A 26,880-nucleotide genomic window follows, 5' to 3' on the forward strand; every position below is an offset into this window, starting at 1 on the left:
CCCGAGCCGTTCGGCCAGAGGTTAATTATTCGAGCCAAGAGCTCGATGACGAAGGCCCCGAGCCGTTAGGTCGGAGGTATAGTATCCGAGCCTAGCGCTCGAGGACGAAGGCCCCGAGCCGTTCGGCCGGAGGTTAATTATTCGAGCCAAGCGCTCGAGGACGAAGGCCCCGCGCCGTTCGGCCGGAGGTTAATTAGCCGAGCCATGGGCTTGAGGACGAAGGCCCCGCGCCGTTCGGCCGGAGGTAAAGTAGCCGAGCCACAGGCTTGATGACGAAGGCCCCGAGCCGTTCGGCCGGAGGTATAGTATCCGAGCCTAGCGCTCGAGGACGAAGGCCCCGAGCCGTTCGGCCGGAGGTTAATTATTCGAGCCAAGCGCTCGAGGACGAAGGCCCCGCGCCGTTCGGCCGGAGGTTAATTAGCCGAGCCATGGGCTTGAGGACGAAGGCCCCGCGCCGTTCGGCCGGAGGTAAAGTAGCCGAGCCACAGGCTCGATGGTGAAGACCCCCGAGCCGATCGGCCGGGTTTGAATTAGCCCTCAGGGCCGTCGAGCTCCGACGTTAAATATCGAGAGATGAGCCGGCGTCTATAAATAATCCGAGCGGAAGACCGTCGAGCTCCGACGTTAAATATCGAGAGACGAGCCGGCGTCTATAAATAATCCGAGCGGAAGACCGTCGAGCTCCGACGTTAAATATCGAGAGACGAGCCGGCGTCTATAAATAATCCGAGCGGAAGACCGTCGAGCTCCGACGTTAAATATCGAGAGACGAGCCGACGTCTATAAATAATCTGAGCGGAAGACCGTCGAGCTCCGACGTTAAATATCGAGAGACGAGCCGACGTCTATAAACGTCCGAGCGGAAGACCGTCGAGCTCCGACGTTAAATATCGAGAGACGAGCCGGCGTCTATAAATAATCCGAGCGGAAGGCCGTCGAGCTCCGACGTTAAATATCGAGAGACGAGCCGGCGTCTATAAACGTCCGAGCGGAAGACCGTCGAGCTCCGACGTTAAATATCGAGAGACGAGCCGGCGTCTATAAATAATCTGAGCGGAAGACCGTCGAGCTCCGACGTTAAATATCGAGAGACGAGCCGGCGTCTATAAATAATCCGAGCGGAAGATCGTCGAGCTCCGACGTTAAATATCGAGAGACGAGCCGGCGTCTATAAATAATCAGAGCGGAAGACTGTCGAGCTCCGACGTTAAATATCGAGAGACAAGCCGGCGTCTATAAATAATCCGAGCGGAAGACCGTCGAGCTCCGACGTTAAATATCGAGAGACGAGCCGGCGTCTATAAATAATCCGAGCGGAAGACTGTCGAGCTCCGACATTAAATATCGAGAGACGAGCCGGCGTCTATAAATAATCCGAGCGGAAAATACCCATAAAAGGGATGTAGTTGCCCCAGAAACCCGTCTTTAATAGTTAGATCGTCTCTACGGTCTGCTCGGCCTAGCACCTAAGGGTACATAGGTGTCTAGCGAGCGATTTTTGCAATCAGAGCGGAATATTGAATAGTTGAAATATTGCGTATGAAGCCGAGCGGAAATATGATGCCAAATACTTAAGCGAGGTGATAATAGGCGAGCAGACAACACATATTCGACAGCAAAAAGAGTACGTGAAAGATAAGCATTGCATTAAAATTCAAGCTTAAGGCCGAGCGGCCTAAGTACAAAAAAAGGTCTTTTTGGCCTAGCGGCCTAGAGTCTACTTAATGAAGTCATAGAGGTCCCTCGGAATATTGCTTAGAAGTGCCACCTGATCGCCGGCTGGAATATTGGTGGATTCCGGAAGAAGGCCCTTCGACTTCAGATAGGTCATAGTGGTAGTAATGGCCAAGTCAAAAGCTGAGTATATCCGCTCGCAAATTTTCTCTGAGAATTCGGGCGATCAGATGTAACTCTGTCTTAACGCAGCGATCCGGCTTGGCTCGGCATCTTGATATTCTTTGAGAGCCGCCTGGGAGCCGGTAAGGGCCTCATTTAACTGCTGAATCTTCTCCGCGTCACCCGAACGGCTCGCCTTCTCCTTGTCGAGCTGCTCTGTCAACTCTTTTATCTTCAGCTCCAGGCCCCGAGCCTCCACGTTCTTCTTCTCCAGGTCATTCAATCATTCGGAGCATTTAATGAAAGCATGCTCAACCTTAATGTCGAAGATTGGCGCAGAACACGAGGGGATCCGGTGAATACCATTGTTGGTCCGTTCAAGGTTATATCTATGGTTGACCGAGCGGAGGGTACTAGCACGAAGGAGCCGTTCGACCATACTCGCAGTCCAGTCAGTCGGACTAATCGCCTCCTTCGACTAGACTTGAAGGGGAGGCAAGTGATCCGGCGATAAGAACAGGGGACCCTCGTTGTAAGGGGTCAACGTCACGTGGAAGTTAAAGAGCCGGGCGGTCCATCGAAGAAGGTCGGACTAGCTAGGCTGACCGACCGGGCGGCCAGATTGGACGACCGGATAAATTGGGCTGACCGTCCGGGCGACCATCCGGTGTTTAGCTAAGGGCAAAAAGGCACCCTTATGGAAGGGGTTCCGACGCTCATTGGGTAAGATCGTAGGGCCGAGCGTACAGCACGCTCAGCCGAAGACATTAAGCATACTGCTGACAGTCACCACAAAGCACTACCGATAGTTTCCCAAGTGCACTATCATACGTGACCGGTCGGACAGAAGACGGACATGGGCCGGCCGGATATCGGAGGTCGTCCGGCCGGACGCTCGACGGTCAGCTGGTCGACGTCCGCTAGTGCAAGAATCGAGTGGAAAAGGACAAGGGACATCTTTTTCTGACAGCAAGTAGGTCGCACGTGTAGGCCATGCTCCAAATCTTATGACAGGGGATTCCGCTGTCCCATCAAGGACATGCGGGGACTGTAGCAGTATGGGGTCAGGTAAGCTCACTGACGGGCCTTTACTATGGTATGGGCAGAGGACACGTGTACACCTCGGTATGTGTGCACCTGCTTCTCCACCCTATATAAAGCCTCTCATCCTTCACCGGAGGTACATTTTTTTTGGGCTATGCGTTCTGAGACTTTGGGAGCCACCTTTTTTATCGTTGTTTACCTGACTTGAGCGTCGGAGGGTTGCCGCTGGGAACCCCTTCCCGGCCCGACTTTGGTGCAGGTTCGCCGGAGCATCGTGCCACCCGTCGAAGATCCACATCAGCAGTCGAAGAGTGCCCCGTGCCCAGCGTCCGTTGATTCGGCCTTCGGACAGGATCAACTATCAAGATAAATCGGAAAGTGATTGCGATTGTTCATCCGAAGTAGCCAATGTTATTAGGTTGGTACTCCCATGGAAGGAAAATGTCATGTAGTATATCATAAGTTGAAATTCAAATCTTAGATGTCTAATAAATTATTGGAGTGTTTAACCGCTATATTATTGCCAAGGGACAAAGTTTTTTTTAGGTTTTTTTGAGTAGTCCAAGTATCTAACTCTTCAAACTGACTAATCATGAAAGTGACCGATTCAATCCCATAAAAATTTTCCACCAACTACCAAAATAAATCGAGAAACACTCGTGGATGCTCATCTAAGCGACTAACATTATTAGGTTTGTCGCCCCACTTGAGGAAAACTTCTACAGTGTGAGCCGCATTTGGGATTTGAACCTTAAATGTCGGATTAACTGCTTGGAGGGTTTTGTTGGTGCAGTTTGTACTAGTAATCAGACTCAGATTTTGATGTATGACAAATGTTAAAGTTAGACTTGTGATTTAACCTATTTACTAAGAGTGCATGACTAAAAGACTTGATGAGACTTGACACTTGACACTAGACTTAAGTCTAGTTAGGTTGATAACTGATATATGAAGATCATATAAGTTGATATTTGGAAGGAAGTCCAGTTGGGTCTATGGGACCTGACAACGGGCTGAAGTCCAAATGGGGCATCTGGCAGGAAGACTTGGCGGGTCAAGGATCGAGTAAGTCGACAAATGGTAAGTGAGGTAAGCATTGGAGGAGAGTGATCCAGTGAGGACGAGCCCCAGTGGGGTTGTAGGCGCTGATTCAACTTAGATTCATTTTGGAAGTCTAAGTTGAGATTATGGCTAGATTTTGATCTTGGTGAGAAAGGATCAAAGTTATAAATTAATCTTGTTTTAAATATGCTAACTCTATTTTCAGGGTATTTTTTTGGACTAACATGTCTTGCAAGAAATCAAAGCTGCAAATTGGCTGGAAAAAGGATTTCCAAGCGCCCCGAAAGGGTCCAGGCGCTTGGAGATCTGGGGGCTTGAAGCGGGTTCAGGAGCTTGGATTGGGTCGAACCTAGCCATGTGTGTAGTTGAGTTGGCACACTCCGATTAATCAGCCACGTCAAAGTCAAGGCACCTAGAGCTGGTCTAAGTGCTTAGAAGTGTATAGAGGCAAGATGGATAGAGCTTTATTGAGGTACAAACACGTCAGTGGTCTAGGTACTTAGGAGTGGTCCAGGTACTGGGAGTGGTCCAAGTGTCTAAAGTTGGATAACTCAGTGTTGAAGCAGGATCAAATAGGCTTCAGTGGAGGCGCCAGAGTGGTTCAAGTGCTTGGAAAGGCTTATAAAAGAAGTTTCTGTTGGTACAATTTGCATTAGCAATTTAACTCAGGTTTTGATGAATGACAAGTGAGTAAAGTTAGGTGTTGTCGTGGTCTAACCTTGTTATCGAGTGTGCAGGGTTGACTAAACCCAGTCAGAATGTTTGATTCCTGATTGATTCAAGACCAGATGCGTGAATTTGGTAAGTCGGGATGTTCGATTCTCGATAGGTTAAAGTCCAGATATGAGATTCTAGTAAGGATCAGGATGTGCTATTTCCGATTGGAGAAGACCGAATGTGTGATTCCGGTAGGTCGGGATGTTTGATTCCCGAAGTCTGAATATGTGATTTCAGAGGTAACTCTACACCTGGTAAGTAGAGGTAAGTCATTGGAGGAGAGTGACTATGTGAGGACTCATCCTCGTTTGAAGGGATAGTAGGCGTTGGTCTAATTTAGGTCCATTTCGAAAACCTAAATTGAGACCCTGACTAGATCCTGAACTCAGGGAGACAGAATCTAATTACTACTTCTTACTATGATTGTGCTAAACTTTATCTTATAGGATATACTTTGTATTGTTGAACTAACATGTCTCGCAGGATAAAAGTGTTGGTGCAATCGACCTCTAGGGTTTCGATGTTTGACAATATACCTAAGTTTGGGTAATTTGACCAAGGGTTGACCCAAACAGGACTTGATGCATGTTTGGAAGAGAGAAGTCTAGTCAGGATTAGATGACTAGCAAAGGTAAGTCCTAACCAAAGGTTAGGTAAAGTAGAAGTCCTAGTGAGTGAAGTTAGGTGGTGGAAGTCCCGATGAGTGAAGTCGGGCCCTAGTGAGTGAAGCTAGGTGGAGGAAGTCCTGGTGAGTGAAGTCAGACCCTGGTGAGTGAAGCCAGGCCCTGGTGAGTGAAGCTAGGTGGAGGAAGTCCTGGTGAGTAAAGTCAGGCCCTAGTGAGTGTAGCTAGGTGAATGAAGTCTTGGTGAGTGAAGTCAGGTAATGGAATTCCTAGTGAGTGAAGCTAAGCAAAGGAAGTCCTGGTGAGTGAAACCAGACAATGAAAGTCATAATGAGTGAAGCTAGATAACCCTAGGGAGGTAACCCTAAGTTTACTGTACTGTTTTATTGTGCTAACTCAGTGTTGCAGGAAAGTCCAGCTAGGTCGACAAGCTGACTAGATGTCTGGCACGAAGTCCAGCTAGGTCAACGGGCTGACCTGATAGCTGGCACGAAGTCCAGACGGGTCGACGGGCTGACCGAACGCCTGCAGGTAGGTTAAGGTAAGTTATTAGAGGAGAGTGACTTGGTGAGGACCCGGCTGGAGAACTTAGGCCCCAATCTAACTTAGAATCATTTCGGAACTCTAAGTTGAGATCATGACTAGATTCTGGTCTCGATGAGACGGAATCTAATTACTACTCTTTTTGTATTGTGCTAACTTCTGTTTTGCCGGGTAGTTTAAACTATTATTTTTGCCTCGGACTAACTCTTTTTTGCAGGAGAGGGGCATTCTAGAGAAAGATAGTCCGGGCGCCCAGAAGGCAAATTTTATCCCATCGCAGTCGTCACATGTGGAGCTTACTGGTTGGCTGTGCTACGTCACAATCCAGGCGCCCGGAAGGGATCCGGGCGCCCAAAACCTCCTATATAAGGAAGGTGAGTCCTGAAGCAAAGAACAACAATGATATCTGCTCTACTGCGCTGTGCTCTTGCGACGCTGCTTCTCTGACAACCTGCGGCTCAAGTTCTGTTTATGTTTGTCGATATTGTTCATTTTTTATATAGTTCTTGTACTCAACTCTGTAAACCTGTTTACGAACTATTAGTGATTGCCTAACGAAAGCACTCAACGAGTGCGGGCCTTGGAGTAGGAGTCGACCAAGGCTCTGAACGAAGTAAATTGGTTTGTGTTAGTATTATTTTATTTTCATTTTTTCGTTGTGTACTCAACTACGAATTTTTCGATCGATAATTCACCCCCCTCTCTTCTCTATTGACTTTCACGATCCAACAAAACGGAGCACAAAAGGCCTCGGGTGAACAGTGCCCAAGGTGCCTTTCATGGTATGGAAGACGCATTCGCACTGTTCATGGAAGACACCTTTGTTGGGATATACCCGATGCAGGTGCGTGTTAGAACACGTTTTGTAAACATGTGCAGTGAAAAATAAAATAATAATAATTTTTAATTATTAAATCACATACACCATATGCATATAAGGATACAACATGCCAAATATAATCGCATAATTAAAATTTTACGGGAAGTAAATTTATGCTAAGTATACCTTACAGATGACATATAATGAGAAGAACATCAACCATAGTGATGTTGTCGAACCTCGCCTCTATTCATATCCATGCTAAGCTCCTCAAAATAACACCTTGATTATAAACCTCTCATTCAGAAGTTACTAACCACATGTGAAGAAGTGGGATTAAGAGGAAGAAGAAGAGCACCACATAAGGGAGAGTTTTTTCTCCCTTGTGGTGGTCACGACAACAAGAGGGAGAACCCTCTTGTTGGCGGCGAGAGAGAGAGAGTATAGGGAGAGGAGGATTGAGTTTCCAAAAGTCAATCAACCAAATAATGAAACTTGTAACTTAATTCTCTCCCAATTACATCTATATATAATACTCTTTAATGAGTTGGATTAGAAAGTCCAAATCCAACCCATTATCTTTTAACAAAAAATTAGCGCATTATCCCATTGGTTTGGTTCACAACTAAACCAAGTTGGTTCATGACTAATTCATAATTAAACCAAATATGGTTCAACTATATTGATCCTGTCCGAACGCTGACTCAACGGACGCTGGGCATGTGGTGCTCTCCGATTTGCTGATATAGATCTCTGGCTAGTCGTACGAAGCTCCGGCGAACCTGCACAGAAGTCGGGCCGGGAAGGGGTTCCCGGCGGCGACCCTCCGACGCTCAAGTCAGGCAAGCAAGTAGTAAAAAAGGTGGCTTCAAAGATGTCTCACACGTACCTCCGGCGAAGTATGAGGCTCTTTATATAGCGCGGTGAAAGAGCTCCTACACGTCCACCGAGGCGCATACGTGTCCGTAGCCCATACCTCGGTATGTGTCTGTCAGAAAGCTTACCTGACGCCATACTGCTACAGTCCCCGCACGTCGTCGATGGGACAACAGAACACCCCGTTGTCAGACTTGTAGTACGGCCTAGCCATAGGGCTTGACAACTGTCATAAGATGTTCTTGTCCCTCTCTACCGATCACAGGCCAGGGCGTCTGGCCAGCAGGCTGGACGGGAAGTCCATCCGGACGACCCTTATCTTAAGTGCTGGCCGGACGGAGATCACATCCCGTCCGGCCTGCCGTTGGCATCGATATACTGGGGATATTTTCGGTAGGATGCCATGTAGGGACTGTAGCAGTGTCACCTTCTATCAGGCTTTCCGCTCGGCTCTTTGCTACTGTTTAATTGAGCGTCGGAACCCCAACTTCTGTCGGGGCGACTTTTGCCATCGGCTATTCACCGGTCAGTCGGCCGGGGGGTCGGCCCCTCCTTCTCCGATCGGCCACCTGGGCCTTTGACTCCCGCGTGGCATTGACCCCTCAGAATGGGGGTCCCCTGTTCTAACCGCCGGATCATATACTATAAGAGATGTAGCCCATCTGCGCTTTCATTATGACAAATATTTTCATATTTATCTTAAGTATGGTCCAACCAAACATTTATTTCTTGATCTAAGAATCCTATTCTTTAACTTGTTTTACATCTTTTAGAGACTCGCTAGTACGTGTGATCCAATAAGTTCCCGATTTATCTTAGACATCCATAATTAACTACTTCATTACAGAACGATCATGAGTGGAACCTAGTAGTAGATTATAATTCCCAATTAGTCGAAAAATCATAATTGATTTTAGAACTAATTCTAAACCTTTCAGTAGCTACAGTGAATTGTGCCTTGTTCCTTTCACTCATCTTATACCCACTTGGTTTAGGACATGGTCTATGCGTCTGTTCCCACTAGATTAACTACGTCACACTTAGCCCAAGTAATACTTCCTCGTTCTATGGATTCAAGTTACTCGTACATGTGTACAAGAGTCTTGTACTATTAACATGTGATGCTTTGGCTAAAGACTTTGAGCAATAATCGTAACGAGTGGTCATAGGATATATGTCTCCTCGCAAGGAGCGGTGAATCCTTTGTGGGCTAGTCAAGCATTTTTGGGCATTTCGACTTATATCTAGTCATCCCGGGTCCACACCTCGATGAGATGCTTGCTTAAGATGTCAAAGTATAAGTCTCCATGACCAAGATGACTTGTATACCTCAAGTCGAAGGAAACTTGCACTTGAGTTGCAGTAAGAGTTTCACAGACATATTCATATATATAGATAACCATATGAAGTCTTACAGCAAGTCACTCTAATGAACTAATTACTATAACTAGCATCCACGTTTAACTCTCGTATCCTAATGTTTCCAGCCAGTGAAAAAACAATTGTTTGACGTACCAAGGAGTATAACCCGTGCTAGTCTTATAGAATTAATTATATCTGAATGCATCAATTTGACAACTAGGGAAAATCTAATACGTTCATAATTACATATGTAGGGGTAATTACTAGTTGTGATCCAATCACAATTTCTCTCATACTATGAATTGTATTATGGACATTCAGTAAATGAGTTTAAGACAATCAAACATATAATATGCACTCAAATAGTGAATCTATATTTAGTAAAAATCATAAGGCGATTGCCTTAGGACATCTCTCAAAATCTAACAGTCTTCGCACTGTTCATGGAAGGCACCTTCGCATTGTTCATGGAAGGCGCCTTCAGTGCTATGGAAGGCGCATTCTATAGGATAAAATTTAGACTTTATCGCAGATAAGGACCGAGCTGTTTGGGATTAGATTTCTCATACTAGAGGTGCCTTCAAAGCTATAGAAGGCGCCTTCCACACCCTTTATAAGGGTGTTTCGCCCAAGCCATTAGAGACAACTACTACATGAGGTTCTACGCATTCGATCAGCTTTCTGATTGCTCCGACTTCCTGTTGTTACTTCATAGAAGCCTGTTTGCCACCAAGCTACCCTTCTGAGTCATCCGATCATCTCCCGCAAATCGACAGTAACACACGAGCACTCTTAATTATTGGTAATATTTTATTAAGTGTTTCACTTTTTATTAATGCTTTTAAAAGGGGAAGTGTAGGTTGTTACACTGTCCCCATCTCTTGTATTCGATCACCTCTTCTCGCGGTTCCTTGAAGAGGCTTTTAATGAATTGTCTATCGATAGGTCCGTAGGACCTGAGTCTTGGAATAAGAGTCATCGAAAGCTCCGAACCAAATAAATCTTTGTGGTCGTGTCTTTTTGTAGTTCTGTCTATTTCTTTCTCCGTTGCGTACTCTTGTTTTAAAACGTAAAAAGATGAGTTTTTGAAAATCACATGATTCACCCCCCCTCTCACGTGCGTCTCAGTCCAATAACTTCGACCAACAAATGTACATCAATCGCTCCAACTTTCGTACTCACGAGCTGCTCTGAGAAGATCTGTATGACACCGAAAAACTACTCCGATAACCAATACTCAAGTTACTGCTCTACTCGTTGTCGGTATATTTTACTTATTTGCTTTCTACTTAAATATGTATAATCATTCAAGCATATAGTGATTGTCCAATAAAAGCACTAATCAAGTACAGGTCTTGGAATAGGAGTCGTTGAATGGTCTGAACCAAGTAAAACCAACTTATGTTAGTGTTTGCTTTCCTCTCTTTATTTTCCATTACGTATTCTTTATCTTTACAAAAAATGAAAAAGCGACTCGCGTTATTCATCCCCTCTAGTGCTTTACGATCCTGCAAGTCTAACTGTTGCATTGTAACCCGGGGGCCAAGCTTGTTTACATTTATTTAATATATACAATATCAATTAAATGAATAAAGTTAAACAACCTATTAAATTAAATGAACAAATTTAAACGAATATGTGCTTGACTTTTTCAAGTCTATGAATAAAAATTATGAATTATTTATGAATAATTTTCGTCAACAATGTCCACAAATAACCATGTTTGTTAATAAATTTTTTATCAAATTCGTCCCCGAGTTAGGGTGGAGTAGCAATTAGGGACGGAGTTAGGAATTTTATATGGGAGGTAAAGGCGAAAGATGTGTGTTTATGTTGAGGATATCCCAATATCTCGTGTACTAAAAAATTAAGGGGGGTAGTCGTTGCCATCACCTCGACCTTGGTTTCGTCTCTAGTGGCAACGATGTTCTAGTGCACTTCCAGATTTATCCTAATGACAGGTAAAAAATTTCTATAGGACAAAATTGATCACCTTCATAATTAGTTGATTCAAAGAGCTAAAAACTTAGATTATTAAAAAAAAGTCCTTAGCAAACTTATAAATAGACAAAAAAAAAAATCTCAAAACAAACAAGCTTGTAATATCAAACTCAATAATCAATCAAATAAATTTAAAAATATAAAAATTTTAAATAAACAAATAAGTTCAAATTAAGAGCTTAGTAATATTTAAATGAACTAAGTTTAACTAAATTAAGAGCTTAGTAATATTTAAATGAACTAAGTTTAAGTTAAATTTAAAGCACCATTTTAAAGGCTTGATTAATGTTATGTTAAGCTCAATTTGACTTGATTAATTTATAAAAACAAGTTTAAAGGACACAAAGTTTCACTCAACTTAGCTGGTTTACGGTGACTCGATCAAATACCCCTTCAAACTTTTAAAATAATTACTAAAAATTCATTAAAAAACTTCAAGTGTTAGCTTGAAGGTCGAGTCAATATAGGCATGGATCACCGGGCCCAAACTCGAGCTCAGGCTCAGGCTCAAGCTCAGGCTCGGGCTCATAACAAAAATGGCCTAAGCCTAAACACCACCAATTTGAGTTGAGTTCGATACTTTCTCTGACCGACTCTTTTCTCTCTCTCCTTCCCGTCTGTTGCCGTGCCCGTGCAATTTAGCCCTAGAACACCTCCCTTTACCTTCCCCGCATCCTTACCGTCTTCCTCGGTCCTCCCGATCTCTGCCTCCGTCTGCGCGCACCCCCTCTGTCGCTCGCCGGTACTCCCCACCAAGCCTCTACTTCGTTTTTTTTTTTTGCCTTTGTTTTTTCGTTCAAGATTCGCGATTGATTCTGCCTTTTTGCGGATGAAGAATTCCATCTCTCTAGATTACTTTCCCAATCCTCGATGGCTTCTTTCACAAAATCGAATCAATCTTTTCTGGAACTTCCAAGGCTATAGAAGTATTGGCGGTTTCAGTTATAATACGCGGATGATCTCATTTGGTAATATGATCCCGAAAGGAGCCTTTTTTCTTCTTCTTTCTTTAATGCTAATAGGATAACAAGGAATTAGTTTTGTGTTCGAATTATACTTTGACTGGGCTGCCCCTGAGAGGAAAACAATTGTATTCCTAGCGTCTGACAGTAAGATTGCTTCCTTTGGTGATTGAAGTACTGCAACCTGTTGGATCGTTTGTTTGAAATACAATGTGACAGCTTCCCATGTATGCATTCCAAAACAATTCAACGTAGATATGTGATCTTTTTGCATGAACAAACAATGGGATTTTGTGGGTTAAGGAACTAGAATAATCTATAGATCTCATAAGAAATTGGCTTGTTGATTGAAACAAAAGTAAGTTTTGCTATGTTAATATATTTTACTGGCCAGCCACTTACTTTTCAATCTAATACCAATCTAACATCAATGCATCATAATGATGATGCATTGGTCAGTTCTCTTCAACTTTGATAGTCCTCATTCTTCAATGGTGATACATAAGCCAGAATATTGTCTGTGAGAGAATATGCCATTTAATTTGTATTCCTATTGAAACTTTCTTCTTCTTCTATTGGTCAATTTAATTTGTTTTTGTTTATTCTGTTCCTGTACAAGTTGATATTAATATTCCTTTGAGTTTTGTATTATATCTGTTAGTTTATAATACATATAATTAAAATGACTTAATTGATTTAAGTATTAGTAATGATATAGACTTGCATATAGTTCAATGAAGAGATAAGATTCATGTAGTTAATCCTAAACATGACTTGACAATAATGATTGTATATTTGTTAGTTAATCATACAAAATAGTAGTTATCCAATTAAAAATTCACATTGTACTTTGATTTGTTAGAAAAAGGCTCACATAGGTAATTATACTTTTATTCTCATGAACATTGAGTTTCTCTATCTTTTTTATTGATATCAAACTTTTACGTTCATCCTATAGTCATGTTCACATTTACTGATCAATTCTAATATTGGTTCCATGTTATGGATTCTCGATCAATTTGGAATGTACACTTTCTGATGCTGGCTTCAGGAGTAAGAATAAACAAGTGAAACATCAAATAATCTAACAAAACTTGTGCTCATTCTACCCAAGTACACATACCACTAATAAAAATTCGCAAGTAACAAACAATCTCAATTTTCAAGTACCAATAACTAGTATGCTTATATCTTTGCATGGAAATATTCCTGATTATGACTCTTTTTAATGTTTGACTTTATCGTGTAGTAGCTTTGACACACCACCTTAGTTGTTGTTTGGGTTGTTGTGCCACACCCTAAGGTCTGGTGCTGGAAGGTCAGAAAGGAATCCAGATCAATACCTCCCTTGTCAATCTCATTTTTCTTCAATGTTACAATTTTTTTAGTCAAGATCAACAAAATTATAAGAATATGTACTTACTAGTATTTTAGTGTCTATCACTATTTAATTGCCCTTTTCCCTCTTGTATTATAGTGTTGATCGTTATTTTTTTTATGTCTTGTTAACATGTTTACTTAGATTTATAGTGCACTTGCTTTATTAGGAGTTTAGATCCATGGATGTGGATGAAGCTGGTTGAGGATTTGAGTACTTCAGAGAGTTTCTTATCTTACCAAACATCCTGGTTATGGAACATCAAACTCTCCCAGTAGAAAATTTGTTGATAAAGGATGCAAAAAGTACCTTTCTTTCATCCGCAATTTCTACTGGATCTCAGAATCCTGGTATAATTTTATTTTTTGAACATAAATCATTTTGTTTTGTAGATTGTGTTTCAACATTAGCTGTCTTTTTGAAATGTCAATATTATAATTCATATTTGGATGGCTATGTTTAGTTAAAAAACCTACACGGCAATGGGATGCATGGACCCGACAAGAGGAGGAGAATTTTTTTAATGCACTACGACAAGTTGGCAAGGTTTTACCTTTTTCTACTTACTTTTTTTTTATACACAGTCTACTTCTCTAATTTTTGCTAACTTGATATCTCGTTTCTCATATTATAGAACTTTGAGAAGATCACCTGTCGTGTTCAGAGTAAAAACAAAGACCAAGTATGTACCTTTACATGACAAGTTATATATTATCATATTTTTCTTCCAAGTTGCTTTAGGCATGGCATTGTAAATTTAATTAATTTCACATTACTGTTAATATATTAAAAAAATGTGAGGTTTTTTTTTTTTTGCAATTATATGTGATGGATCTTTTTTCCTTTCCGCATCATACTTTGCTGCTAATCATTTAAGTTGATAGTTGCCTCTAATTGTATTCATGGGCAAAATGCAAAATGCTTGATTTATACTGTTTAGTTTGTTATACTTTTTCAGTTTTCTAACATGATTTTTTTTTTCTGGTATAAAGGTTAGGCATTATTATTATCGCCTTGTGAGACGTATGAACAAGCTTCTAGGACCTGGGTTCTCATTTGATGCTAAAAATTCAAAGGATACTAATGCTGCAATGCTCCGATGGTAACTGTTCATTATGTTTCTATTGATCTACTGTATTAGCATTGACTGCACTAGTTGTTCTGTTATTGCCCATGATGAATATTGAATGAATCTATATTCTCTTTGCCATAACCATGCTTGATGTATTAACATCCTCGACTTTATATTAGCATGACCGTAAGGTTATCAGAGTAACATATGGGTTAGTTCCTATGATACATCCAATTGGTAGTGCATCGTTTACATGCACCTTAAGGAAATTTGTAAAATGGTTACCAGGCTAATTTAGTTTAAATTTGATGGTGGCACTTTGGGTCGGGATATAAGCTAAACACTTCTTGTTAATTTAACTGAAGCTTTATAATCTTGTTAAGACAGATGTCTGAATACAGGTTCACTTATCAAATGGCCTAGCTAGTTATATGTTGCAAAAAATATTGATCATGGTTGTTTTATATGGTAGGTGGTCTTTACTAGAAAAACACAGCTGCACTGCCTCAAAACTGCATTTGAAACCCCGGAGGTTTAAGATATTTATTGAAGCTTTGGTCAGTGCAATTTTCCAAGCCTTTTATGCTTCAACTTTCTCCTTTCTGGTCACCTATCAGAAATTAAATTGGATGGGTTGCTTTGTAGGAAAATCAACTTCTAAAGGACAGAAACAAGACTAGAAGAAAAAGACTTCCTGAAGATGTTTATTCTCATACATCTTCAAACATGATTCTCAGTAAGGGACCAGGGAATGACATTTATCCAGTCAAATTACTAACCGTTGAAGCTGCGAACACTAACAAATCAACAGCTTCTAAAGCTGCCTTCCAGAAGACTGAGATGTATTCAAACATGAACTGCAAACGGGACTTATCTATGAAATCACAGAGGCAAAAAAGGAGGCCAGGTGAACTATTCTTGATTCTGTTTGATATTACATATAAAGCTCCTCTCCTAATGCCACAGGACCTGTTGTGTTGACATGATTAATATGCCCTCAAATTGGAGTTGCAAATTCAATATATTTTTTTTGTGTATAAGGTGTTGTTTCCTCTGCTGAATATAAAAGATGGGAAAAGGCTGCGATGGCAGGCGTTTCTTTGGTTGCTGATGCTGCTGAACAATTGGAGCGAGCAACCAATAAAATAAAATTTTCTTTTAATGGAGAAACCAGTGATGCAATATCCAATAAGATCACAGATGGTGGTAAGGCCATCGATTGATTGATCCCTTATTTAAGAATTTTGTGATGCTTCTTAATTTGTAATCCAAATAAGTGAAACATCTACAACATGACATGGCATCCATTGATTCGTACAGGAATTTTCCCTGACCAGATGACCAAATCAACCACTGAACCTTCTTTCAAGTTGAAGTTACAGTTGTTTCCCGTTGATGATCATACTCGAAGTGTTCTTGAAAAGGTACATTCAAGTCCATGCTGGCTTTAAGATTGAATCATATCCTGTTCCATCTTTGCAACACTTGGGAGTGAAACATTTGTTTGTCTTGTGTGCCCATAGAGAGGGTGTTGAGAGGGAGATAGGGGATGGGAGTGGGAAGAAGATATAATGGACTATGGAGTTTGGAAAATAATGGTCAAGTTTAGCAGGCATTAGCCAACTTGTTCAAACCCTAAACCGCTCAGGCCAACCTTGGTCTAATCAGACTTAGACATGAGAAGTCTTACTTTGACTTCATGCTTGTTTCTTCTGATGTTAGTTTATTGATCCTAAAATAATTAATAATAATGATAATGTGTTCATTTGCATGTAGGATGGACACAATCCACATTTAGAGCTCACTTTAAGTGCTAGGAAAAGGATATCGTCAGTCATGGAACATCTACACCGCAAGTGGGGAGACTCTAACATAGCATCAGGAGAGCTCGTACTTCTCCCCTACTCTGTTAAGCAGGAGATAGTAAGTTCCAAAATGTGGACTGTAAAAGACACTGTAATCAGTACTTCAGATGTGTATGCTATGGTTGGCAGTCCTGCTGTTTTCCGTCTGAGGTATCAGAAAACCAACAACATCTCAGTCAAAACTTGAATAACTGACATTGGCCACTTGATATCTTTCTGACTAATATCTTGTGTCAAGGTATGGCTGGTTCACCACTTTAGAACATGGGTCAAATGGTATTCAATCATCTCACACAGCTTCATCTTCTGAAAATTGTGACCTTTTAGAAGATGCTCAACATGGTATTATCCTTAAACATTTAATTTGATAATACAGACCTTGTTTGATGTCTGCAAGTCACTCATGGCTAAAACTACCTCTGCGATGACAGAAAATCAAGAAAGTTTAATGGAAGATGTTGCAACTCCAATTACTGATGTTCCAGAGCAGGATTGCACTGACTGTGAGGATAGATTTTTTGAGCCTGCCGCTGATGCAGAGCCATCTTCTATTAGAATAGCCAAAGATGAACGGAAATGGAAAAAGAAGGATATGGTACTACTGTTTCCCATATTCTAAGTTGCTAGTCTTCCTTGAGCCAGTTTGTTCCAGTTTTAAAGCAAATATAAGACGTTCATTTCTGTATTTCAGGTCTATGCCGAACTAAACTGTGTCTCTGCTGGGGAATGGGCTGATAGTCTAACCAATATAAGTGTTGGAGATCTATTTAATGAAGCATCCAAGGCTGCTAATTCAGAACGAATAAATTCCACTGATGAACCAACTGGCCCTTTGCTTCATCTGGCCTCTTTTAGTTGTGACTCATTTGATGCAGCTATTGCTGCCCACATATCTGGCCATCAATTATCTCCCATTTTGAATAAGGCATCACAACCATCCATCTGGGATGCCGAAGATACCCGTGATCAATTTTCTTTTCAAATGGTTCCAGATGAGAGATTGAATCTTGCCTCTAGCTCTTCCACTGAGGCAGGCGAACAAGATTCTTCTAAATCTCTACCAGGAATTCCAAGTTTTCTGAAGGTTTGATGATTACTGCCTTTTATTTTCCTAAACACGGAGTGTTTGCTCTTCAGATATTGACAGAGTTGTTACACTCCTTTGTTGCTAGGATTTTGGTGGACAGGGCTTTCGAGATGAACCTCTTTTCAAGTCGGAGGTTGAATCTTGTCAAGCTCAGTCATCCGATGAGAGAGGTTATCAGGACAAGGATACTAGTTTTGCAGATATTTACTGGGTATTTTTTCTTTCGTCAGCATTTACTCATGGATGGTTTCTAAACATAACCTACACGCAACTAATCTAATGTGCTTTCCACTCGTTAATTTGTATAGGCTGACTCTTTAGGGCCACTGGACTTGGACATGCCTTCCTCTAAGTTTCAGGGCCAAGAACTAATATTTAGCGACAGCCTTAGTCTCAGTCGCTTGATAGCCAACAGCCTCGACGAATTCCAGAATTTCTCACTTTTTTGCGTGGACGATAAAGACTCCGGGTCACGCAGAGCCTAAAAATAAAAGAATTGCCCGGTTTAGTTGCGATGCAAAGTTGTATACTCAAACCACTGGCCATAGATACCAAGAGGATGGGCTTGAAGGCTGTGGGAATTAGTTGGATTGTTTGCATAGCTGATAGAACCTGTAAAGGCAAAATTATGTACTTTTTCCCACCCCTGTACATAATATGTTGTGGTTATTATGTCGAGAAAGGTTCGACTAGAACTGAATAGTTCTTGTTCATCACCCACTAAATATATTGCCATGGGCAGCAGTGACCTGAGACCTGCTAACTGGGAAAATTTGGATGGTTAATAATGTCATACCTACACTTGCTTCCTAACTTTAATATCAGGGCTACTGCACTAAGTACACTTAATGTCTCATCAGTAACTTTTTGGTGTTAATACATTGTTCATATGTTGAGTCATTCAAAATCCTGCATGTGGCTCTCTCTTTACTTTCTTCAGATCCTTGCCATTAGATTGTCTTACATAACTTATGTTTGAATTCTATAGCTTGTGTTGGAAGATAGATATTGGTTTTTAGATTAACTAAAGGAGATCACATTGTTCAAGAGTCTTGGATTGAATCACCAATAATAACAGATTAATTGATCCATCTTACCATGACATAATCTTTTTCCCCTTAAAATTAAGGTTGTAAATGAGCTAAGTCAAGTTAAATTTTATGTTGTTCAAACTTATTTGATAAGACAATCAAATCAAATCAAGCCGAATAAAAAAAATAGGTTTTTACCGAATTGCATAATTAAGTTTGCCAAGTATATATCCATTTCACGTATGTTACTTTGAAAATTATCAAATTAGGTATGAGATATCAATTTTACCCTCTGCCTTTTCCCTTTGGCTATCGCATGCATCCAAATCGAAAGAGAAATCAAAATCACGTTCGATTTCTCTTCACGACGGGCGTCTGAACCAACACTAATGGTCATCAATGGCGCAACTTCTTCATCAAACCTAAACCTAAACACCATGTCATTTCCAACATTGACGTGTTTCCGATGGTTTGTAACATAGTGAAACAACTGAATGTAGACAAACAACCCTCCTCTTCTAATCATCGAAGTCCTAATCGGAGGAGCTTCTTAGAAATGTTGAAACCCTAAGGGATGTCAAAGAGAGAGCAATGAGGAATAGTAGGGTTAGGGTTTGGGATTAATAAAGAGAAGAAGCAGTAGAGAGTCCTACATTGGGTCGTCGGAGCACTAGCACTAGTCGCCGGAGAAGGTCAAAAGCGTTTAGGGTTTGGAGGGAGAAGAAATCGAGAGTTAGGGCAAGCAGTGGAATGGATTTCGAAATACATCGGTAGACTTTAAAAACTCGTCTGACACCAATTTAGATCGGTCGAATTGATTAACAAATTGATTTGACTGATCAAAACAATCGATTCAACTAGGAAGTCAGGAACGAATCGATTCGACTAAAAGTCCATAGATCAATCAATTGTATCAATTTTTGAATTGAACAAAGACAAATTAATTCGACTGATATGAGAAATCAATCGACTGATTTAGTTTCTGAAGTAAACAGAGACGAATCGATTCTACTAATATGAGAAATCAGTCACCTGGTTCAATTTCTAAATTAAACAGAGATAAATCGATTCAACTGATATGAAAAATTAGTTGACTAATTCAGTTTTTGAAATGAATAGAGATGAATCAATTCAACTGATATGAGAAATTAGTCTAGTGATTCAATTTCTGAAGTAAACAAAGACATTGATTCAACTGATAACACCATCGATTCGACTAATTACTATATTAGTCAACTAAATGACAAATTGATTCGATTGATTGACAAATAATGTCGGAAGCTAAATATAAATGATATGACGATTATGATCACTCAAGCATACCATATTTGAGATCTTTGATCTCTCCTCTTTCTTAATATATGAGAATAGCAAAACATCCTTTCTGAATTAACTCGGAGACAATGTGTCCTCATTAGATTTTTCAATCTAGATCGATTTAGTTCTTTACTTAGAAACAATATTTCGAATAATGCACTAGAAGCAGCATTGGAATCCATCTTGACATGGATGCCTCTATTTAGGATTCCAAGCAATAATGCTATATTTTTTGTTGTGAAGAATATAGCTACGTTGGAGAATTTGAATGTCTCTTCTTTCAAATTCCAATTATCAAATATGTTCACCAGTAATCTCTTAAGTTGTCGAATTTCTGGTATGTTGAGGAATAACATAAAAGGACTACTTATAATACTGATGTGTTTTTCTTGGAGTATAACTCCTGAATGATCAAGATGAATTGAATGAATTGCCTAAAACATACTTAATCTAAATAGGTTAATGTTATCAAGATGAATTGCTAATACTATTTAACTTTAGTACAAAGTGCATTTTGATTTTTTTTTTCTATGTCATACTTTCTATCTAAAATGTGTTAAGGATGTTTTAATCTAAATAGGTTATATCATCTCTAACTTATCCCTTCTGTGTATAGATCTCATTGTGTTGTTTTTCTTAGTTCATCAACTTAATTTAACTTATTAATAAATTTAACATTTTTTAGATTACATGTTATTTATGTTTGCCGTCATTCTAATTCCATAATTGTTATTTATATTTTTCATTCGTTGTATAGAGATACTGACTAAATTTAGTTTAATTTTGTGTTACTAAAGATATTTAATTGAAATTTATAAAACTTTATTGTTGCTTTGTTATATGACAGGAAAGTAAAAAAAATTATATCAACTTCAGCAAGTGAGATTCAATTATCAACTTTAAAGGACAAGTTATATCAGATGAGCAAATTGGGACATTTTATAGAGTTTTATTCTAAAATTTCCACAAAAGGAAAGACAAAGAGTATTAACAAAGTTAAATATAAAAAATATATTTTCATAAATAAAGCTATAATGAGAAATAAATAAACAATTAAAAAAAAACTTATACTCTACGAATTTATATCTTTGGAGATGATGATATATGCTTCGACATTCTCATAGATATGCTAATGAGACGTGATAGGAAAAGAAGCTAACGCAATGAAGGTGGTGAAGTCGAAGTTTGACCTAGAAGCTTTCGAAAACATAGTAACTAGTGAAGGATATGATGGGACCTTTGTGTTTAGCTAGAGGGTGGTGAATAGCATTTCTTCGACTTCTTCCTACAACTTTGTTAGCGGAAACAAAAACAATGGAAAGCTAGAAAGAAATACAAGGAACTACAATGCTAACTCCTAGATTTACTTGGTCTCCACCTCCTAGAGGTGACTAATCCAAAAATCCACACCGATAAACACACTTCCACTATGAAATTTTCCTTCTCGAACTAAGCTCGAAGGCGGAGAAACCTTTACAAGATGATCTCTTCCTCTTACAAGATGAAAGATGAATTTAGGAGGAAGAGATTAAGAGTATGAAAGCTTAGAGATCACTTAGAGAGGTTAAGGACGTTTTTGTATGAAATGTTGTTATTCTCTCCAAGCTCTCAAGCATTTTATATTTGAGGCTGATTTCTAAAACCCTAATCACCAGTCGATTGGTGAGAATATCAGTCGATTGGTAACAAGTAACGATTACTGTTCCTTTCAAGATGTTCGGGGATTCTATACGTCATCAATCCAACGGTATTCTACCAGTCGATTGTCCTCATAAAATAGTCGACTGATAGGTTGCTGCAAACCCTCTATGAGTTCTGGATCAAGCATCATTCGACTAATACAACTACTAGTTGACTGATACGTCTTAAGTTGAGTTTTAAACAACTCAAGTATGATCCTTTCATACTTAAAGTTTACCCTTAGCCTAAACTTACACCTTCAAGCATCTTCCATCAGCTTCATGCCCTTAGGATGCTTCCGAGCCCACGACTCCTCATCCTTGCTCTTGCCTTCAAGTGCTTCCTTTGTTTATGTCATCCTAAGTCTTCTTTTGCCAAGAGGCCGCACCTTCGGGACTTTACCGTCAAGAGCCACACTCCGGGACTTCATTGGCCAAGATTATCTTCTTGGACTTTTCTTGTCAAGTCTTCGTACCTGGATTTTCTTTTGTACCTATTACTCAACATTCATGTTAGATCACCAACATTGCTTAACTTAAACTTATTTAGCTAAACATCAAAAGTAAATGATACTTAGAGTATGATTGCTCCAACAGGATACAATTTGTACTTCAAAATTGCCTATGAAGGAAACAATTTGGACTTCAAAATTATAAGATAACAAAGGGGCCAATAAAGATGTCGATAGAGGTGAAGAAGCTAAATATTAGGAGGATCGGTGATATAGGACTTTGCTAGTGAAACATTGAACGTTGAGAACAAGCAGATGACATGATTTGGGAAGGGGAGTTAGGGTTTTGCGTTTTTGAAGATGAAGTGGGACTTCATTTAAAATTTTTTATGGGAAAACTAAAAGTGGTTCGGGATGCATTTTTCCTTGTCAAGGTGGACAGTGACGTGGACGAGCAAGCGACGTGGATGAGGGGTAAAATTGGTACATTATACATAATTTAGTAATTTATAAACTATCCTATGCGATTTGATAATTACAAAATCTTACATACGTGGTTCAGTAAAAAGCTGATCAAAAATTTGTTGGTGCAATTATGTCCTAAATAAGAAGTTTCAATGATTGATAATTATTTAAGTTTAGGTTAATATGTTGGATCTAACTTGAGTTGCAAGTTTGCAGGATAAGAGAAGTCCAAGAAGGTCAAGGGCCAGATTCTTGTCAAGATGAAGTCCGTGCAGGTTGGAAAATCGAATGCAAGGCAAGAGAAGTCTAAGAAGGTCAATGACCAGATTCTTGGCAAGATGAAAGCCTTGCAGGTTGGAAGACTGGATGCAAAGCAAGAGAAGTCCAAGAAAGTTGAGGACCAAATTCTTGGCAAACGGTAGGAACTCAAGCAGATTTGATGCTAGGGTAGACGATGACTCAGAGGTGAGGAAACTCCAAGCACAAAGTCTAGGGATCAATCGATTGGTAACTAATCATCACAAACATTCAATGGTCCCAAATCGATTAACCAATCGATTTGGCATAAGCCTAATTGATTAGTGAAATCGATTAGAATGATGTGATGCGCAAAGAGTTTCTGATAGATTGGTGCAATCGATCAGGAACTTTCTGTAACTCATGAAATAGGGGCCGAATCGATTGCCCAATCGATTAGGACTATCCTAATCGATTGCTACAATCGATTAGAGGTTTTCTACAACGCATAGAAGGATTATCTAATCGATTAGAGGCTATCTGTGAACCCATAAAAAGCTGTTAAATCAATTGGCTAATCGATTAGGCATGACCAATCGATTAGTTTAGTCGATTAGAGGACTTTCTTTACGAGAAAAGAACCGTGCCAAATTGATTGCTTAATCGATTAAGGATATCAATCGACTGAAGACTCCCACCAATTGATTAAGATTTAAAATAGAGTAATCTCAGCCATTGATTTGAAGTTAGTGACCATTCAACAGAAAAGTCAGAAAATCTATAATTGATTAAGCTTTCCTTCTAATTAATTAGAGGCGATAAAAAGCTGAGAAACGGCTAGATTTTAAAGCATTCAAAAAGGGCGATTCAGACACTGAACAACTACTGTTCTATTGCTCTCAAGTGCTCAAGATTATCTCAAGCTCTCCTCCTTGCTAGATTTTCAAGCTACTTAAAAAACGAAAAAGCTATTTCAATGTTTGTAATCTTCTTTTCTTCTTCTTCCTTGTTGTGAGCTATTTCTTTTGAGAGAGAGAGAGAGAGCTATAAATTTTGTAAGGTTTCTCCACTTTTGGTGTTGATCTAAGAAGGAGAAGTTTCATAGTGAAAACTGTGACTGTGGTATAGATCCTTGGATTAGTCACCTCAAAGAGGTGGATACCAAGTAAATACAAGGAATTAGCATTCCCTTCAAGTTTATGCTGCGCAAAGTCAAGTCAACCAAGAAATTGAAGTGAGACATTCACCCCCCTCCCCCCTCTAGCTCAACTAGTCCTAACAAGTGGTATTAGAGCTTGGTGGCTTTTGATGATTCACCTCCAAGGAAGCACAAGTTTAGAGCTACAAGATGTTACTAAAAGAGGGACACAACACTTCACGACCACCATTCTATGAAGGCAACAACTTTACTTACTGGAAGGGTCGCATAGAGCACTATCTCGTGACCGAAATGGACATATGGTTCTCAATCACGGAGGGATTCACGGCACCAACCGAGGATGGAAAATTGCTTGAATCATCAAAGTGGACTATTGAACAAAAGATGAAGACTCAAGCAAATGCTAAGGCATCGTGACTCTTCAATGTGGGTTGAGCTCGGAGCAACTCAACAAGGTTGTACCCTTCAAGAGTGTCAAGGATTTGTGGGATAAACTCATTGAGTTAAATGAAGGCACTAAGGATTCAAGAATTACAAAGAGATATTTCTTAATAAATCTACTTCAGAATTTCACAATAAAGGATGGAGAAATAGTAAGTTCACTACATGAGAGATTCAAGGAACTCCTAAACGGTCTCCATTCAGTTGGAGAAAGTGTGGAGAACTAAGATCTCATAAGGTATGCACTAAAATCCTTCCCAAGAAACTCATTATGGTCATCCATAGTGGATGCCTATAAGATTTCAAGGGACTTGTCAATAGTTAAGTTAGATGAATTATTTTGTGAACTTGAATTGCATGAGCAAGCTAACACGAGCATAAAGAGAAAGGTATAATATTGGTTGTAGGTGAAAAGAGCAAGAAGAAGTATAAAGAAAAGGAGGAGGAGTCATCTTCAGAATCTGAGTAAGATAGTGATAGTGATGAAGAGCTATCATCAAGTGAAATAGTAAATTTTGTTCGAAGAATGATGAGACGCTCAAGGAAGTTTGACAAAAAGGATGTCAAGAATCTTCAATGATGACAAAAGAAAAGGTAAATCTCTTGTGGATTAAAAGTCTAAAATTGATATAATTTATTATAAATATAATAAAAAGGGCACTACAAAATGGAGTGTCCAAAATTAAAGAAACAAGAAGAAAAGATTAAGAAAAAGAAGAAGACCTTGAAAGTCATATGGGATGAATTATCTTCAAGCACATCGGAAGGAGATGAAAGGAAAAGCTCAAGACACATAACACTCATGATCTTAAGCCATGTGGAAGATAGTGAAGATGAAGATAGTCATGGGGAGAATGCGGAATCTTCAAGTGAGTCATCATCTAGTAATGATGAGGTAATTTCTCCCAAGCTTGATAAGATGTATGCTACCATTGCATTTTTAACTAATGCTCTAGCAAAATCAAAAGATAAGGTTAGAAAGTTACAAAATGAATTGAAATCATTTAAGAATGAAATGGTGACATGATTGAATTTGATGGCCTTAAAATGAGAATTCATCTTTGAAATTATAAGTTGATGATCTTAGACGTGTTTTAGAAAAGTTTACTTCAAGCTCTAAATATTTGGATATGATTCTAGGAGCTTAAAGGGGTGTTTATAACAAAATGAGTTTTGGGTTTAAATCACAACATAAAGAAATCAAATTCATATCTTTAGTTAGTAGAAATCATGCTTCACGGGTTAAGATTGTGCAAGTTTGGGTACCTAAATAATTTGTTGTTGATGCTACCGGATCCAAAATTTGGATACCAAAATATTTGGTTTATCGTGTTTGAATAGGCATGTGCCGAGGGGGAGCATCCAACAACATGATTTATAGATAGTAAATGCTCTAGGCACATAACAGGAGATTCATCAAAATTCTCATCATTTAGATATAAAAGTAAAGGTACCGTTTCTTTTGGTAATAGTGGTGAATTAAAAGTCATAGGAATTAGGGATATTAGAATTTCTGAAAAATTTGTGATAAAAAATATTTTATTAGTGAAAGACATGACTTTTAATCTTCTAAGTGTTAGTCAACTATATAATTTGAGTTATAGAACTGAGTTTAACTTATCTCAATGTCTAACTAAACATAGTGAACTAAGCACCAGTATGCTCATAGGCTATAGAAAAAAAATATTTACTAAGTTGAATTATTTGGTGCTACTAATGTGTTTACTAAGTGTCTCGTGTCTAAAGAAGAGGAGACTTGGTTTTGGCTTTGGAGACTTGCTCACACCAACATGAGGAATATCAAAAGGCTTTCAAAGAAAGAGTTTGTACAAAGATTGTCAAAGTTAAAGTTTTAAAAGGACAAAATATGTGATGCATGTCAAATAGGTAAGCAAATCAAAACTACCTATAAAGGTAAAAATGTTGTAAATACTTCAAATGCATTGGAACTCATTCACATGGATTTGTTTGATAGTAGTAAATATGTTTTTTTTAAATGATAATAGGTATTGCTTTGTGATTGTAGATGATTACACTAAATATACATGAGTATTTTTCTTGAAACATAAGAATCAAACTTTAGATACCTTGATTACTTTTTATAAAAGGGTAGAAAATAAAAAGAATCACAAGATAAACAAAATAAGAAGTGATCATGGAGGTGAATTTGAAAATGATAAGTGCATAAGTTTTTGTTTAGAAAAAAGGTTATAAATATGAAATTTTCACCTCTAGGAATCCTCAACAAAATGGAGTTGTTGAGAGGAAAAATAAGATTTTGCAAGAGACCACTAGGAACATGCTAAATGAATATTCACTTCATAGCTACCTAGGCCGAAACAATTAATACGACTTATTATGTACAAATCAAACATTAATAAATAGATTTCTAGGAAAAACACATCATGAATTGTGGTTTAGTAAACCACATACAATTAAACATCTTAGAGTGTTTTGTACATAAGGCTTACATTCTAAACACCAAAGATCAATTAGAAAAAATCTCCACTAAGGTAGATGAGAGCATTCTTGTAGGTTACTCAAATCATAGCAAAGTGTATCAAATTTGCAATAAAAGATTTAAATTAGTTGAAGAACCATTAAATATTATGTTTGAAGAAAATCCTCCCTTAAATCCTACTAGAATAAATGATGAAAAATTACATTTTGAGTTAGAGAAATTAACATTAAATGAAGGAAATGATAAAGGGGGAGAAAATCAAGAGAGTGATGGTGAGAAAATTAAAATCTTACCACTTGAACCCAAAATTACAACAAATCAAGAATCAAAACCTACTAGGATTCATGTAAATCATCCCTTGGATCAAATAGTAGGAGATATCGCACAAGG

General features: G+C 39.1%; 1 protein-coding gene across 2 annotated transcripts; it reads left to right on the forward strand.

Moving 5' to 3' along the window:
* Positions 1 to 11,444: 11,444 nt before the first annotated feature.
* Positions 11,445 to 18,067, forward strand: LOC122008957 (TSL-kinase interacting protein 1-like). 2 transcript variants are annotated; one of them, XM_042564894.1, is made up of 16 exons: positions 11,445 to 11,626; positions 11,720 to 11,852; positions 13,394 to 13,574; positions 13,688 to 13,770; positions 13,859 to 13,906; positions 14,217 to 14,326; positions 14,769 to 14,853; positions 14,942 to 15,203; positions 15,338 to 15,502; positions 15,617 to 15,720; positions 16,073 to 16,311; positions 16,400 to 16,503; positions 16,593 to 16,756; positions 16,853 to 17,245; positions 17,334 to 17,459; positions 17,557 to 18,067. In XM_042564894.1, exons 3-16 carry the CDS (start codon positions 13,478 to 13,480, stop codon positions 17,731 to 17,733), a joined length of 2,157 nt encoding a protein of 718 aa, XP_042420828.1. In that variant the 5' UTR covers positions 11,445 to 11,626; positions 11,720 to 11,852; positions 13,394 to 13,477; the 3' UTR covers positions 17,734 to 18,067. The 2 variants fall into 2 exon arrangements, with proteins under 2 accessions (XP_042420828.1, XP_042420827.1); XM_042564893.1 differs by lacking the exon at positions 11,720 to 11,852.
* The last annotated feature ends 8,813 nt before the right edge of the window (positions 18,068 to 26,880 follow it).

Source organism: Zingiber officinale, chromosome 8A (genome assembly GCF_018446385.1).
Source record: "Zingiber officinale cultivar Zhangliang chromosome 8A, Zo_v1.1, whole genome shotgun sequence".
In the NCBI taxonomy this organism is placed as follows: Eukaryota; Viridiplantae; Streptophyta; class Magnoliopsida; order Zingiberales; family Zingiberaceae; genus Zingiber; species Zingiber officinale.

Excerpts from the sequence above, each read along its gene's own strand:
- LOC122008957 (XM_042564894.1), top strand. The coding sequence starts at position 13,478 with ATGGAACATCAAACTCTCCCAGTAGAAAATTTGTTGATAAAGGATGCA. Across the intron at positions 13,771-13,858 it reads CACTACGACAAGTTGGCAAG|AACTTTGAGAAGATCACCTG; the intron begins GTTTTACCTTTT and ends CTCATATTATAG. Across the intron at positions 17,246-17,333 it reads GAATTCCAAGTTTTCTGAAG|GATTTTGGTGGACAGGGCTT; the intron begins GTTTGATGATTA and ends CTTTGTTGCTAG.